We start from the raw sequence: 14,947 nt of genomic DNA, 5'->3' as shown, positions 1-14,947 counted from the left end.
GAGAATACTGCAGTTTACTTCAAAATAATCTTCTCTTCTATTTACGTTCCGAATCCACCTCTGAACGTATGCTCACTCCTCTTATAAACTACTTTACGTCCTAAATACCGTTTAAGAAGGCGTAAACGCCACTTCAACGTTGAATACACGCATTTAGAAATGCAATGATTTCTCATTTCTCCCTTCAACGACTCGCTTTCACCGACAAACTCAATTCTAAATCCCCTTACCGTCAGTGAGAAGCAGATTCGTGTGCTTAATTCGCGAATCAGGCTTGCGTCGAAGTGCCGTTTGATTGGCACCAACGAAGTCAACGATACGTCGAACGGCAAATTCCGTCGGTGACGATTACTTTGCCGGGATACGAGCGCTAGAGAAGATCGGGACTAATTGAATAATGAGGTTAGTCACACTAATTTCCTTTAATTATCATATCACAGAGTAGATACTGCTCGAAACACGTGAATGATTACTACACAGAGGATTTCACGAATTTATGACAAAAATAAGTAGGTGTACTTTAAACGAGTAAAACCATTGGAAAAATGTAAAAATACTGTCATATTATTTTCAACCTAGTAAACATATTACGAAAAAAAAAATAAAATTCTGTTTCACTCCAGTTTATTGTAATTTAGGTACAAAATTTTTATCTTGCATAAAGATAAAATGACAGAAATTCGCAAGCTACGTCAGTGAGAATAAAAATTTTTTAAAAATGAAATACAATTTTTTTCTACCAAATACTGCATTTCATCTTTAAAAAGAGAAAACAAAGTCGACGTTGCTTGTCACATTGTGAGCTTCTTTGAATGCTACAATTTTCATTTGTAACATTTTCGCGTATTTGTGTATAATGTCGTTGGAATAACGAAAATACTCCGGGTGATAAAGTAAAAGATTTTTTTAATGGAATGTGCAATTTTGTATGAAACATTTCGGACGTTGGCGTCCACGCCGGGTTGGGTATGACTCGATGTAGTTGAATGGAAACCTAGAATAACCGGGACCGATGCGATGGTTCGTTTGTGCGTCTTAATCCCGGCATTGTTGGCGGCGCTGCCGGAATTCGTGAATCGCAAACGAGAACACAATATCTCGCGAGGCCTTCCGCGATGGTTGAATCGAAATCCACGGCATAAACGGATCAGGAAGATTATCCCTGGATCGTCGTCTGACCCGGCTTGAGTCCCTTTCATCCCCCCGCCCAACGCTCTCTTACCCCACGTTTCCGGTCCCGATAGCTATCCTCTCTTTCGTCGAAGAACTGACGGATCTAATTAATTTTCCCTTTTCCTATCGGATTATTATCAGCTCTCTGCACCAGGCTCGAGCCATACAGACATTCATATACCCCGCAATTTCAAAAAAATCTAGTCTTCTTTATTCTGCACTTTCTTTATTTAAAGAATATTTATTAAGTATTTTATTAATAATAAAGTATATTTATACGAGTTGTGTAGAATATGTCGCTCATTCATAAGAAAAGTGATAAAACTCAAAATATAGTTCTAAAACAAGTATAATAATAAATATATAAAGTTTGATGTACATTTCTAAGTTGGTTGTACAAAAATTTAGGTAATTTACAAAAAAATGGCTCTCCTGTAAAATTTCCTTTTTTAAACGTATGTCACTTTTCTTCTGAATGAAAGATGTGCGCGAAAGGATTTGATTAAATTCGTGAAATTGACGTAGTTATTGATAGTTGAATCCTTAAACCCACTTTTTTTGCGACAACTGTTCTCGTGGAATTTTTATTGTGGAAAGGAATGCTAGCCTCGGGAACTTCTTCGAAAAGTATTTTTGTACGGCACAGGTATTATAGAATCTTTATAATAAAGGTGGCATGAAAACAATTTAGTTCTTATAGGAGAAACGCAAAGAGAGAGAATTTTTCAGCTCTGAATTTATTCTCTTTTCTTATTCCGGCGAATTCTCAGCGCTGACGTTATTTCCCCCAGTTACGGGACATCTTGCGTTCCGTGATATTATAACAGTGTCTTTCAATTCAATTGCATAACCCGATTTAGAAGTGGACCCGTAATGTTTAATTAAAGGGAACTGTTGTTTCCTTTGAGCTTCCAATGATTTTGCATACTAATTACTGGAACCTGTTTCAATATTCTGATGAAGGATAGGTATTCGTTGATGGCCTGTGATTCTGTTGCTGGCATACTGAATGGTAACATGAAACGTGTTCATGAAGTCCGACGTCATGTTTAGTTGAAATGGATCTGCTGGATCATGCGTGGTATGGAATCTTCATTTAATAATTAGAGTACACAACGTCAATATGTTGCTGTGTGCAGTGCTCGTTCAAGTTATTAATTCTAAACGATGTGTTTGCTAAGTCGAGGTTCATCGAAGACTTAAACGTCTTGAATTTCATTCAATGTCAGATCCGTCTAATAAAAATACTACTTTGTAAAACTTCTGCAGTCTACTTGTCACTGTTCTGACAGGCAAGCATAAAACTGTCGATGCAACTTCATGGTGACCTACAAAGCGACATTCTAACGAGGAGATAGTATAATACATATTTTCTTAGCAAAGGCTTTAGGATTCTATCAATATATGTACATACAACGTGCCTCGCGAACTTTATCTGCACGAAATATCTTCGTTATTTCAAGCAATATGCTGATAATGGATTCTTGACAAGTGTAGCTTAATATATCTTCTCTTGAAACGGAATGTCCAATTTTGGTTGCGCTTAATGGAGTAGACTCTTTTCTCCAGTATTGCAAGGGTGCAGGATTCGCGTTCTCATTCCCCAATAACACAAAAACAGGATTTATCAGTAGCCAAAAACAGTAGATAAAAGATCGATCTAGGGCGCTGTCGCCCTCAAAAGTCCTACTTTTTAGTTTACGAGCTATTTTCATAGCTACCTTCAAATGCGACTTTTAGGGGCGATAGCGCCCTGGATCGATCTTTCATCTAGCGTTTTTGACTACTGAAAACCCCCATTTTTTGTATTATCGAGAAATGAGAATGCGAATTCCGCACCGTTGCAATCCTAGAAACGAGTCTACCGCCTTAACTTCAGTAATATAGCAAAAATAATCAACTCGTACCGCCGAAGAATTGGCAAATTACCTGAAGCATGGCAAATTGAATCAAATGGGGCATATTTCAATTATAAATTGATAATTGTACACAATTGTAACAAATAAATGGGTGTCCGGAAGAAGGGCCACCGTCAGGTTTTTAAATTTTATAGGAGCTGAAAAATACATAGGCCCTTCTTGCAGACACCCATTCGAATAATTCTGTTCAAGAACGTGAGGCGGTCATAGTTACCAATTTAATGGAAAATTCGAGTTTTCCTGTAAAATGAGGTTTCACGAATACCGAAGGCCACGGATAGAAACGGTTTCGCATTCGTATTCAGCTGGTGGAGCTCGATAAGAACCGCCTGTTGGTTATCGGGACACAAAATATGCGTCGGACAGTGCTATCAGACTAGATGGACGTTCTTTGAAGGTTCGCCGTTCGAGCGGAAATTGGCGCGACTCGATCGTGCAGGCGATACGCTGGAAGGTATTGTTCGGCCGATTGACATCGGCGTAGTGGCCGATTGGCACGATGATTGACGGGTATCGGTGAGATGAGCCAAGATTCGCGCGCGCCGGGCCTGCAGCCGGTGTTTGGGGAAATAGCGCTGAGTTATCGCGTTTCGAACGCTGGCTAACTTCGTTATCAAATCCTTTCGCGATCTTATTACGCGAGCGATCGCGTGCGTAGCGCTCGGCGCAATTTTATCCTGTCAACGACAACGACGACGGCGAGGGCGGCGGCGGCGGCGGCTGGCAGATCATCGGCCCCGGGGATCTTTTACGGTCGATTTGACTGCGAAAGTAATTTTCCCGACCGGAAATTTATCTCGAATCTAAAACGTCGATGAATTATTCATCAGTCGTGTCCGCCGACGCCCGTGAGACCCATTCTTACCGGTGTCGTGGCACGATCGAGCCGCCGGATCTGTCTAGCGCCGCCGATTTCGCTCGCGTAATATCCGCCTCTGTTGTCATAAACTGTGCCAATTCCAGACGGCCGGCGTTCTTACGTCCTCATTGCCACATTCAGGTGAAACGATCTAACGACGATCAAAAATCGATTTTCGTAACAGTTTAAATCAGACAAAAATTGATGTAAAACATGTCACAAACTAATTCATTTGAAAATCGACAGACAGAGAAAAAAAATACAAATGAAAAATACTTGAGGTTATTCGGTGAAAACAGTCAATCCTTGATCTCAGGGAAACGCACGTGTCCGTGCTGTGTCTCTTAGATCGTATAGATACTACATATTTCTTTGTAATCTCGCCAATCGCGCTGGACATATGTAAAAAAGAACGGCGCGTGTAAACACGGACTGCGGTTGTAGCTCCAAGAGTGGATGACGTAGAATCTGCTACCCCCACTAACGCGCTCCTATCTTTATGTCGGCCGGGAGGGGGTAACCGATTCTACGTCATCGACTCTCGGAGTTGCCCAGGCCTGTATTAAACCACTAAATCCAGTTCAATATATATGTCGTGTTTAGTGCCATTTTAATAAAAAGAATCCCACAAATAAATTGGCGAATATACACGGAACACAAACAAATTAATTAATCAAGGATTGAATGAATACAGAGCCTGATTAAGTACTAGATTCGCAGTTAAATATCACCGTTCCATGTGCTCGCGAACGACCAGTCCGACAAGAAGTCAACAAAACCACAACGATACATGTTGACAAGCGAAAAAGAATACCGCCAACGAGCTGAGTCAGCGATAAGGTATCTTAATCTCCCGCGATATTATTTGCAACGGCGGTCTCCTCATAAATTTTACTGGATAAAATATGATACGAACATTACGTGCCCTGCGCCGCGCCGGTGACTGATGAGCCGCTGAATTACCTTTTTATCGGTCCATTCTTATCGGAGACTAAACATCGCGAAATTCGCGTTTCTCGATTGCGTGAGAAATTCGGTGATCCCCTCCGACGGGGAAAATTCACCGGCCAAGGTTCATCCACTTGATTGACGATCAATTTTCTATATCCCGCTGTACTACGGTCTATTATAACTTTTTTCTTGGCTTAAAGTATAAGAATATTTAGTCGATTTAAAAACAGCTTATACTAATAACCATTCTCTAACAGAGTGGGGCAGTAATCAATTAATATTTAAGAATGACTAATATGTCTATTTGAATGTTAGTCATAGCAAAATAATCATTGGTCAAAACTTTTTGATTAGTTAGTGATAACTAAATGGCAAATAATTAGTCACAGCTTTAAGTAATCGTTAGCTATTGCTTATTAGTGAATTAGTAGTTGATGACCAGTCATCAATCTTTAGTCATCAGTCACTATTGTGCGATTAATATACATTAATATCATTAATTAGTTATCACCAACTAATCAAAATGTTTTGACTAATGACTATTTTGCTATGACTAACATTCAACAGGATTACTAGTCATTTTTAAATATTATATAGTTGATTTTATTGCCCTACTCTGTTCTCTAATTCTCTGACATTGCGTCAGATAATCATTATTGGCGTGCGGACATTTATGCAACGTGAAAATTTTCTACATCAATTACAAGGTACTGGAATCAAATACAAATTTGTTCCTTCCTTTAATAATTCTAATAAGAATCAAAATTGTGAGAAACTGCAATTCAGATCTATCGTGAGCTCAAAGCTTCCATTAGTCATTGATCAGAACAGACAGCAATCGTCGTCGGTTATCAGCACATTAATGAAAATTTGACGGCCATAGCCGTCACATGCAGACGTGTATTAATTTGCGTCAGTGACCTACAAGCCGAGGATAGATCTTCCGCCTCATAGAGAGGAAGTTGACTTAGAACGTCTCGAGGAAAACGCGGGGTACGTTGATAATATCACGGACGCTTAATTATCAGGGTTCTGAAAACGCCCATGGCAGAGTCAAAGATTTACCGTGTGCGCCCACCGCGTTCTTCGACCCTTTTCGCCCCCGCGCGCGAGAGAGCGCGTGTAATAACGTGCTCGCGCGAAATTGCGCCGAGGCTGCAGCAGCATCCCACATTCTCGTTATATTTCATATGCACTTTGTCAAGCGCGAGGCTCGAGATGAGACGAGAGGATCTCGCGAGCGTGAAGAAGCCCTCCTCCTTGACACTTTATCCGGAGATCCATGCGGCGAAGGGGAACGGGCCGTGACGAGCAATTAATTTCGCGCTCGTCGAATATTTGACGGCGGTTCCGGCGAAACTTCGGTCTGTTGTGGTCGCATACCCAAGCGCGCGTGCCCTGATCGATAATTACGCGAGAGAAAGGTCGCGTTAATGAGCATATTCTCTGCGGTTATCATCTAGAACAGTCTCCGCATGTTCCTTCGTCTTACACTCCGAACTTTAGTACGTTGTCGTCACGGGAAGCATCCATGTGTAGCATCGAACAAGTCCTAATCATAGGATCGCCTCTGTGTTTTAGTAAATATATCACATATTTATTTATCTTCTTGCCCTCTTAATGTCATTTGAAGGTCAGATACTCCGTGGTCAAGATTATCTGCGTAGTTAAGTTAATTTATTAGTAATTCAGGCCTGTGTGTGGGCATTCGACAAGAACATGAGGGGAGCCAGCTGGTATAATAAACTAGACGGGAGAAATGCGAAAAGCGGGGCCTCGTCTGGCCTTCCGACGATCCAGAAGTTAGGGTGGAAAGGGCATAAGTCTTGGACGTGTGGTTTTTTTAATGGGAATTGGGGAAACCGAATACTACCCCCTTCTAGGGTGTACGTAATGAATTTTTTTTAAAAAAGAGAGGAGAACGAAGATCGCCACGGGAAGCGAGACGCGCTGGCGGGTCGAGGGGGCGTAGCCTTTGAAAATCGGCCGTCGCGAGTAAGTAATTCTCAGCTCTGTTCTACGTCATCTACTCACAGAACATCAGCCGCGCGGTCCGCGTTTACACGCGCTGTCCTTTTCTACGTCGGCGCGGTGTTGGCGAGGTCACAAAGAAATAGTAGAACTACATGATCTAAAAAAAAAAGCACGGACCCGAGGGTTTTTTAGATGGCCTAGTGTTACTAAGTGTAAATAGTCTTGTCCTCGTATTAATGTTACAAGAGTCCGAATGCTTGATCTCCCAAGAGCATTAAATTTCACATGACCCCACCACATAAATATATTTTCTTTCATAAGCGATGTAAATGATAATTCCGCTCAAGTTTACGTTATCATTATCTGATTCGCAAAACGGATCGAGTTTCTGCTCGGGGAAAGCCTTGTATTTCGAGACTCGACACCGCTATCGATTATTTCCGCTCGTAGAATCGACGGATACACGAGGACACATTCCTCGGCGATCCCGTGGTAACTTTTCGCAAATATCCGATTCTCCAGGCAACTTTTCTGGAGTATCCGATTTCGCGATGGTGTTCGATATTAGACGCAGCATGAATTTAATGAGTTCATTAAGCACGTCCCGATTATCCGGGTCGACCAAGTTTTGACGTACGTTCCACCTGCCAATACTGTTTCGTAGCTTGGACACAGTCTTAATTACACTGTCCAACACATACAGTAAAGCTTATTAGTATTCGATCATCCTACAAAGCAGAACAACTTTCTGAAGATTGGATGGAACGGCTTAAGTACTTTCTAGAAGTTACAACAATTTGTTTACTGGAAGATGTATGTACATAGATTTGAAACTTGAAGGAAATGTTTAAGACGTCTTATGCTTCAACAAAGATAGACACATAGTTCTAATCTGCAGAGTAATGAAGAATTATTCTGAATGAGGTGATGTCGTTTAACATTACACCATGATTACGGAAACATGCTTAAACAATGGTTAAAGTGAGAAAGGCCCCTAAAACGTGCAATGCTTGCGTATATTTGTCAACTTACGTCGACAATGAAACATATAGAAGAAAACCTAATAACTCTGACCTACGGATGACATTGCTAAAATTGTCAAAAATCACCAATTCATATTTACTTAAAGTTAAAATTCGTTGACGAGTGTTATGAGAGTCTTTCGTTTTATGCATGCTCAAAGGTACGAAGAAGCAAACATCTGACTGCTCACAGAAACCATCGAATGAGATATTCATAAAGTCATAGTTGCATGATCTGATGAACACGTTGACTGCCAAAATTTCACGCCTCAGATATTTAGGACCGCTTTGAATCTATGGGGTGGTTATCCCGATTCTGCTCCGAAAATGTTAATTATATTATTTTTGCAAGATTTTCATGGGTGCTAGGTTTCTCAGCAACGACCACGGCAGTGAACGCGTTGAAAGGTGACAAGCAATTTATCGGATTAAACAATCAACTCGATAAAGTGGTTCACACTCTCCCCGTTCTCAGATTGATGGTATGAAAGTGGTGGGTTGCTAAGCCAAAGAGACACCAAACGACAATCTTCGTGGTATCACTCTACGTACCACCACTACCTGGCTGCTGCTCGGAGTCTCGGTACTCTTGGTCTACGGCGTTGTACTCACCTGAAACAAAGAGAAACCATCAATGTAACGATGAGAGACAAGAAATACATGTTGGTAAATGAAAACACAAATGAATTTTCAGCTGATCCATCGTACAGCGGAGGTTATTTTTCATCGCTGACTCTTTATTTTATAGATTACTGGCTGGTACGCGGCGACAGTTTCTCGTTCGCTGCAAAATGCAACCTTTTATCTTTCATATTGCGAGTTATTAATCTCTATGATGAAATTTAAGAAAAGCAATTATTATTAATAATGTCCGCCTTTATTAGATTTCATACCATTTGTGCTAGAAAGTACTTTTCGAAATTCGATGTTTAGCCAGAGTAGCCCAAATTTTGGTAAGTGGCCAGCGTGTCGCACGACGCGTTCCTAAACCGTCCTGTTGCGCACTATCATCAGTTCGTAATTGTTAATTACCAGATAAATCAATCCCTGCCCCCAATTATCGGGTCGTCACACTGTTTCTAATTCACGCACTTCCGTCGGGGTAACCGTCGGGGGTTTGATTGGCCGATATTCGCCACTATGCCATCCCCAGATTGCCCTTCAATTGGTTTTGCTTTTCATCCGGAGGATGCTACGGAACGCGGGACCGACTGGAACTTTTCATTTCCGATTACCATTCTGGCTGGAATGTTGACCCGTAGGCGTGGATTCGCTTCGGTCATCCGAAACAATAGTGGGAATAAGAACGGTGTTACATAATAGAACGGAACTGGAGTACGATCTTGAGGGTTCATTGACGACGTCTCGACGATGCGACGCGACGTCTTCCAGATAACAGTTCTGAATGACGGCGAAATTAATTTTTCGATTAAATTCTGCACGGCTCATTGGCTCCGACACAAAGAGGCTGAATCCAATTGGTTGTGAAAATAATATAAAGGTTCAACAACACGGAACAGCATTCAATAGTAGGACTTTTTATTTATTACACGAGAATAAACATTATACCAAATCTTGGAATTCCATGCTTAAATACCCCGCATACTTCCTCGCTATTCTTCGATTTCCATATGGCCTGTAATGGCTTAAATTATGGATCATTACACGTCTCGAAAGGCAATATTGCCATCACCAGCAATCATTCTCATGATGCATGCGCTGGCGGGACCGCTTCATGAATAAATAATAACAATAACATCGTAAATACAGTTGTTTAATACCCGTTAATATGAAGTTACCGCTCCCAGTGTGACGTAATAACGACAGCGACAAAATTTATGAGCCAACAACCGTCGAATCTTTCTCTCGTAAGCTATCACAAAAGAAATCACCTATTGTGCGCCGTCAGTGATCCACGAAGGTCGATCTAGCACAGAAATCACCCGATCCTATCATCCTTGTCCGCCAACAAAGAGCCAAAAGCAACAGACACACCGTGTAAACGTGAAAGTCTCTTGCAGCGGGTTTCTCCCCAAACACGTGTTCCAAATATTCCACTCCAAATATCCCGAAAGAGAATCACGATAAAATCAATGATTCCATTAATGACGCACCTCGTGTCGAACTCCACTAAACTCATCCGGACACCACGAGTACTATCGCGTGAACTTTTACTTACCTCTGCTCGAGCGAGATCATTTAATTGTATCCGTACACTGAGAAAAAAATATATGTTGATTCAATAAGATGTACTATTGAATAGTGCCAATATCATATGAACTTATTTTAATATTTAATACTATTGAATTTCAATAGCAAAACTCATTTCCGCCGATCATATAAGCGAATAGCTTGACCATCAATGTTTTCAAAAAAATAAGATATGGCCTCAAACCAATTCCAGTATAAATCAATACATTTCTCAAATTTTTTTAACAACATATCTGATTGAAGGAAAAAGAGAAATATTACGAATAATAATGTACGGCATTGAATCGAATAATATTTTCAATCATTTCATGATAGACAATTCAAATACATCACGATTTGCTTCTAAATTTCATACTATTGAAAAGAATACATTGATATTCATCGAAGTAAAAAAATTACAATAACACGCGTGTTATTGAAGTATGTAACTACTTTTTTTTCTCAGTGTATGCATCCGGTCGCGAGTACGATCAAACAGCCGAGAAACATTCGGCAAATAGGGAACACGTCATTTCTACTGCGTTTGCCGTCGATATCTCACGGTACACGTCGTTCCGCGAGCTTTGAACATTAACAATCATTAGACGCGGCAGTTTAGACGATTGCGTTCATATCGTGTGCGTCGATTGCCGCTGTCGAGAAAGTTTCAGCCTCGACGGCTGGCACCGTAATTACCCAGGATATCGTAGCATTTATAACGTTCAGAACACGTGAAATGTCCGATTCTTTATAGTATTGTTAAACAAACATTTTTCCGAATAAAACTTATTGTAGTGAATGTAGTTTTATTTCTAGAGTACCTACAGTTCCCGTTTTCTTAGATCAAGTTTAATCATTTTTGTATGGAGCGTTTACCAAAACATTTTTGATATTTCTGTAAGTAAGGAACATAGTTGCTTGTTCAGTTCACGTTTCAGTAGAACCTCGATTATCCGAACCGATGCTATCTGAATTCTTCAATACTCATTGTCGATCTCCATTACAGTAAATCGCCTGTAATCGCAAAAAGGTCGTACACGATGAATGCAAAAAAACATCCCCTCCACTGTAGTAATCTGATATCGGCTCGGGTATATCGGTGTGAAGGATGAGTCGCAGTCGCCGGCACAGTTCAAAAGCCCGCGCGTCCTCACAATTGAATACCAATATACATATTTTTTATTATTACTTATTTTTTATGATACTTTCATCAATATATTCGTGGCAATTTTCTGATTGAAATAATACCAAACACGATATAATTTCTACTGTATTTAGTGGTTTAAGGGGGCCGTCTCCTAGCAGATGACGGTCGCGCGTGAACACTCACACACCGCTAGAGTACACTCACACACCGCTAGACCACGTATACGTACGCGAGAATTGCTAGGATCAGGGAAATGTGTTCTGATTTCTCGATAATGCAAAGACGGGGGTTTTTATTAGTCAAAATCGCTAGATAAAAGATCAATCTAGCGCGCTGTTTGCTTCAAAAGTCGTTCTTTTACGTTTCCGAGCAATGATTTTGCAATATTCGGCTGCATGTTGCCCGTGGGAGAGGCTAGTACGCCGGCGTGACTGCAGCGCCATCTGACGGGCAACATGCAGCCGAATATTGCAAAATCATTGCTCGGAAACGTAAAAGAACGACTTTTGAAGCAAACAGCGCGCTAGATTGATCTTTTATCTAGCGATTTTGACTAATAAACACCCCCGTCTTTGCATTATCGAGAAATCAGAACACATTTCCCTGATCCTAGCAATTCTCGCGTACGTATACGTGGTCTAGCGGTGTGTGAGTGTACTCTAGCGGTGTGTGAGTGTACTCTAGCGGTGTGTGAGTGTTCACGCGCGACCGTCATCTGCTAGGAGACGGCCCCCTTAATTGACGATGAAAGTTTCGGGCGCAAGGAAGGATAGCGTATGGGAAAGAAAGAGACGCGGAGAGTCTCAGTCGCTGCGGCCGCGCGGTCTCTCTCAGTGTGTCCAGACAGGGGTAATCGAAAAGGAATCGGGGGGAATACAAGTACCCCCTCTCTGATGACCAGAGTAATATGTGACACGTTGCGCGACGAGAATAGAGTGAGGCAGAGTGAGGCGAATGGAAGACACGTTGCGCGTGCGCGATAGGGACTGAACGGTGGAATAGGATAGTGGAAGGGGATAAGGTGGAGGGGGAAATGAGGTTGCCGGCAACCTCATCTGGCCACACTGGTCTCTCTTTACACGGTCTGTCCTTCTCTACGCTCAGCTCGGTCTTTGAAGCTCACAAAGTAGTGTCCGTCTACGAACTTTGCAAACGAACCTCCCCGAGGCTTTTGCGACTATAGAGGATTTACTGTATTCCCATTAATACACATACTGCAATGTTAATGTAGTTAGCAGTGGTTCATCCAAACCTAACTTTTCGAACTTTTCAAAGATTTCCGAAACAGTGAGACATTGTGCTGTAATTCCCGTTAAGTGCTGACGGTGTTTCCAAGTGTCCAAGTGAGCGGCACTTTTTGGTGCGTGACATCAGCAGATCTATTAGTCACGGGACTGGCGATGAAGTTCTCGGAATGCAACCGTGAGCAGTAATTAAGACAGATTTGGAAGAGGAAACGACGTCGCCGCGTAAGGGTAAACAATACCGGCCGCGTGATAACGTTACTTCCCGCGGAAATCTTTCATTACCTTTAACGAGAAAAATCCAACGAGCCGAGCCGTCCAACGCCGGCTTGATCCGTTATTGTAGGGCCGCAATCACATTCGAAACAAATAACGCGGCCAGTGGAAACAGACTATTACTCTGGGTCAGGCCGCACACTGGATGAATGTGAATTCATTCCCTCGAATCTTTGATCGCAGAAGAAAAACATTTTAATTCGAGGTTTCTCCGTTTCGTAGTCTGATTTCAGTTTGTTTTTATTCTTCAGACTGTCAAAGTACAGTCTTTCTTAACTTGCCGCGCTAGCTTCGTTAGGGACAATAGTGTGCTGCTATTATACACAGCTGAGAGCCTTCACACATTAAATGCCGCATCGTTGATGTATGAATGACACAATTATCTGTCTAAACTTAAAACGGATATCTTGTACTTCTGCATTGAGTAGCAAAATTAAACAAATTAAACCACAGCTTTCCAGCTATTGACTCGGCTTGCTTATTTAGCGAATTACTTTGACTTTGAGTTTTATGTTAATAATAACTTTATAATGTACTTTTTCGAATTTACTCAACGGCGGAAATAGGATCATCGCCTTCGTCTGACGTCCTTCGATCGCATATCTACTGTCACACACCGGAAATAAAAGTCTCTTCGTATCAAACGTTTACTATCTGTTGCTGCGAGTTGGGGTTACGCTGTTACGACATTCTGTTATCGTAAACATTATTGCAACATCTATGCTGAGAATATGATCTTCTCCGATGCATAGAAATGACGTATTATCATTCAGCTTATTTTTCTGCTCGTTATTCAGTTGTGCAAATACGAGTCGACGAATTACAGTCAAGTCCGTGATAGAGAAATCTCCATACACAGTACGTTTTATTACAAAGCATATTTCAATAATACAAATTACATGATAATAATGAATAAATTATCGACATTCAGTGTTTCAAGGTTCGATAAGAAACGCTGTACTGGACTTTAGTGTAGATTGATAACCAAGATCAATCGGAATTGATACGACAATCGAAATCTCAGAAGTATATTTTCTTTCCCAAATATATGACAAATCCAAACTTATTCGGTACACAAGTGCCAAATTCCCACAAACGTAAACAGCGAGTAAATCATTGATATGAAACCGTGATATCTGATAATTCGATAGCATGCCACTGTTCCCAATCAAGCTGTACTAACGGAGATAGACATCAAATTTGATAACGCGATTCAAACCATCGAGCTCCATTTCGCCAGTGAAATATATTCCCAGCTATCCGAGATGCAGGGGATTCTAATCGTAACGCGCATAAAGAGTTAAACTGATGTAGACACTGATTAGAAGTCTCTCCAGAAAGCAAGTACATTTCTCAAAGCGAGATCAAAGTATCGATTCCGCGGGGCCTATCAAGACGAACGGCGATCGTGGGCGTGTTCTAAGCTCAGCTTAGATGCAGCCTGTTTCCCGTGGAACGAGTTAAACCCCGGCTTAATGGCGTATATTCATCCTCTTTCCGGAGAAACTCGCTCGCTCGTCTTCAATTGGGAACATCGAGCAATCCCATGGCGCGAATTGCGCGAATATATTTCATCTTGTCAAGCGACAAACGCATTCGCGAAACTGCCGGCTTTGTTCGGGCATCGAACACACCCGGTCGGGTCAGTCGATCGTTATGGCAGTATGGAAAGTTTGATCGTCATCCTCGATTCATAAGCAGAACGACGCACGTGAGAGGAATAACGAGCGAATTCGACGGATAGAGACTATTCCTCCACGAGTTCACCGCTCTAAGAACGAATTCACACTGTGGACTGTTGGCATTCAGACGGCGGAGATCGATTTGTGTTATAATAAGTTCGGTATATATTTGAACCGGGGAGTCTCGCGCGCAATATGCCGCGAACGTCTGGAAGAATGGGAGTGTGCAAATTTAAATTCTTGCGGACTACTTCGCGAAACGAGCACTCGAGACGGTTATTGTGTCAACGAATGATTTCACCGGCTGAAGAAAAGAACTAGGTTTCCGGGAAACTCTAATAGAGTTGTTTGGTTATACACGCGGTGAGACTCGTCGTTACAGTGTAGCCATTGTCAGTAGACATCGCAAGAAAACTGTATGTAAAGCGAGTGGTCGAATTATTATACACTGAAGCAGTCAATTTTTAAATGAAAACCTTGTTGCACCGAATGCTCATTACTGTTCCAGGT

At 41.6% G+C, this 14,947-nt stretch overlaps 1 protein-coding gene across 22 annotated transcripts in view; it reads right to left on the bottom strand.

Moving 5' to 3' along the window:
* LOC143221949 (uncharacterized) overlaps window positions 1–14,947 on the bottom strand; it is a 291,787-nt gene that overhangs the window by 108,226 nt on the left and 168,614 nt on the right. For 8 of the 22 annotated variants that reach the window (XM_076447660.1, XM_076447661.1, XM_076447677.1 and 5 more), the window contains one exon: window positions 8,451–8,510. The exons of the other annotated variants lie outside the window; for them this stretch is intronic. In XM_076447660.1, coding sequence (XP_076303775.1) covers window positions 8,451–8,510 — 60 coding nt within the window. The remainder of the gene's footprint in view (window positions 1–8,450; window positions 8,511–14,947) is intronic. 22 annotated transcript variants of the gene reach the window in all.

Source organism: Lasioglossum baleicum, chromosome 3, assembly GCF_051020765.1.
Source record: "Lasioglossum baleicum chromosome 3, iyLasBale1, whole genome shotgun sequence".
In the NCBI taxonomy this organism is placed as follows: domain Eukaryota; kingdom Metazoa; phylum Arthropoda; class Insecta; order Hymenoptera; family Halictidae; genus Lasioglossum; species Lasioglossum baleicum.
The sequence above is the reverse complement of the archived record's forward strand: the minus strand, read 5'-3'. Positions and strand labels throughout refer to the sequence as shown.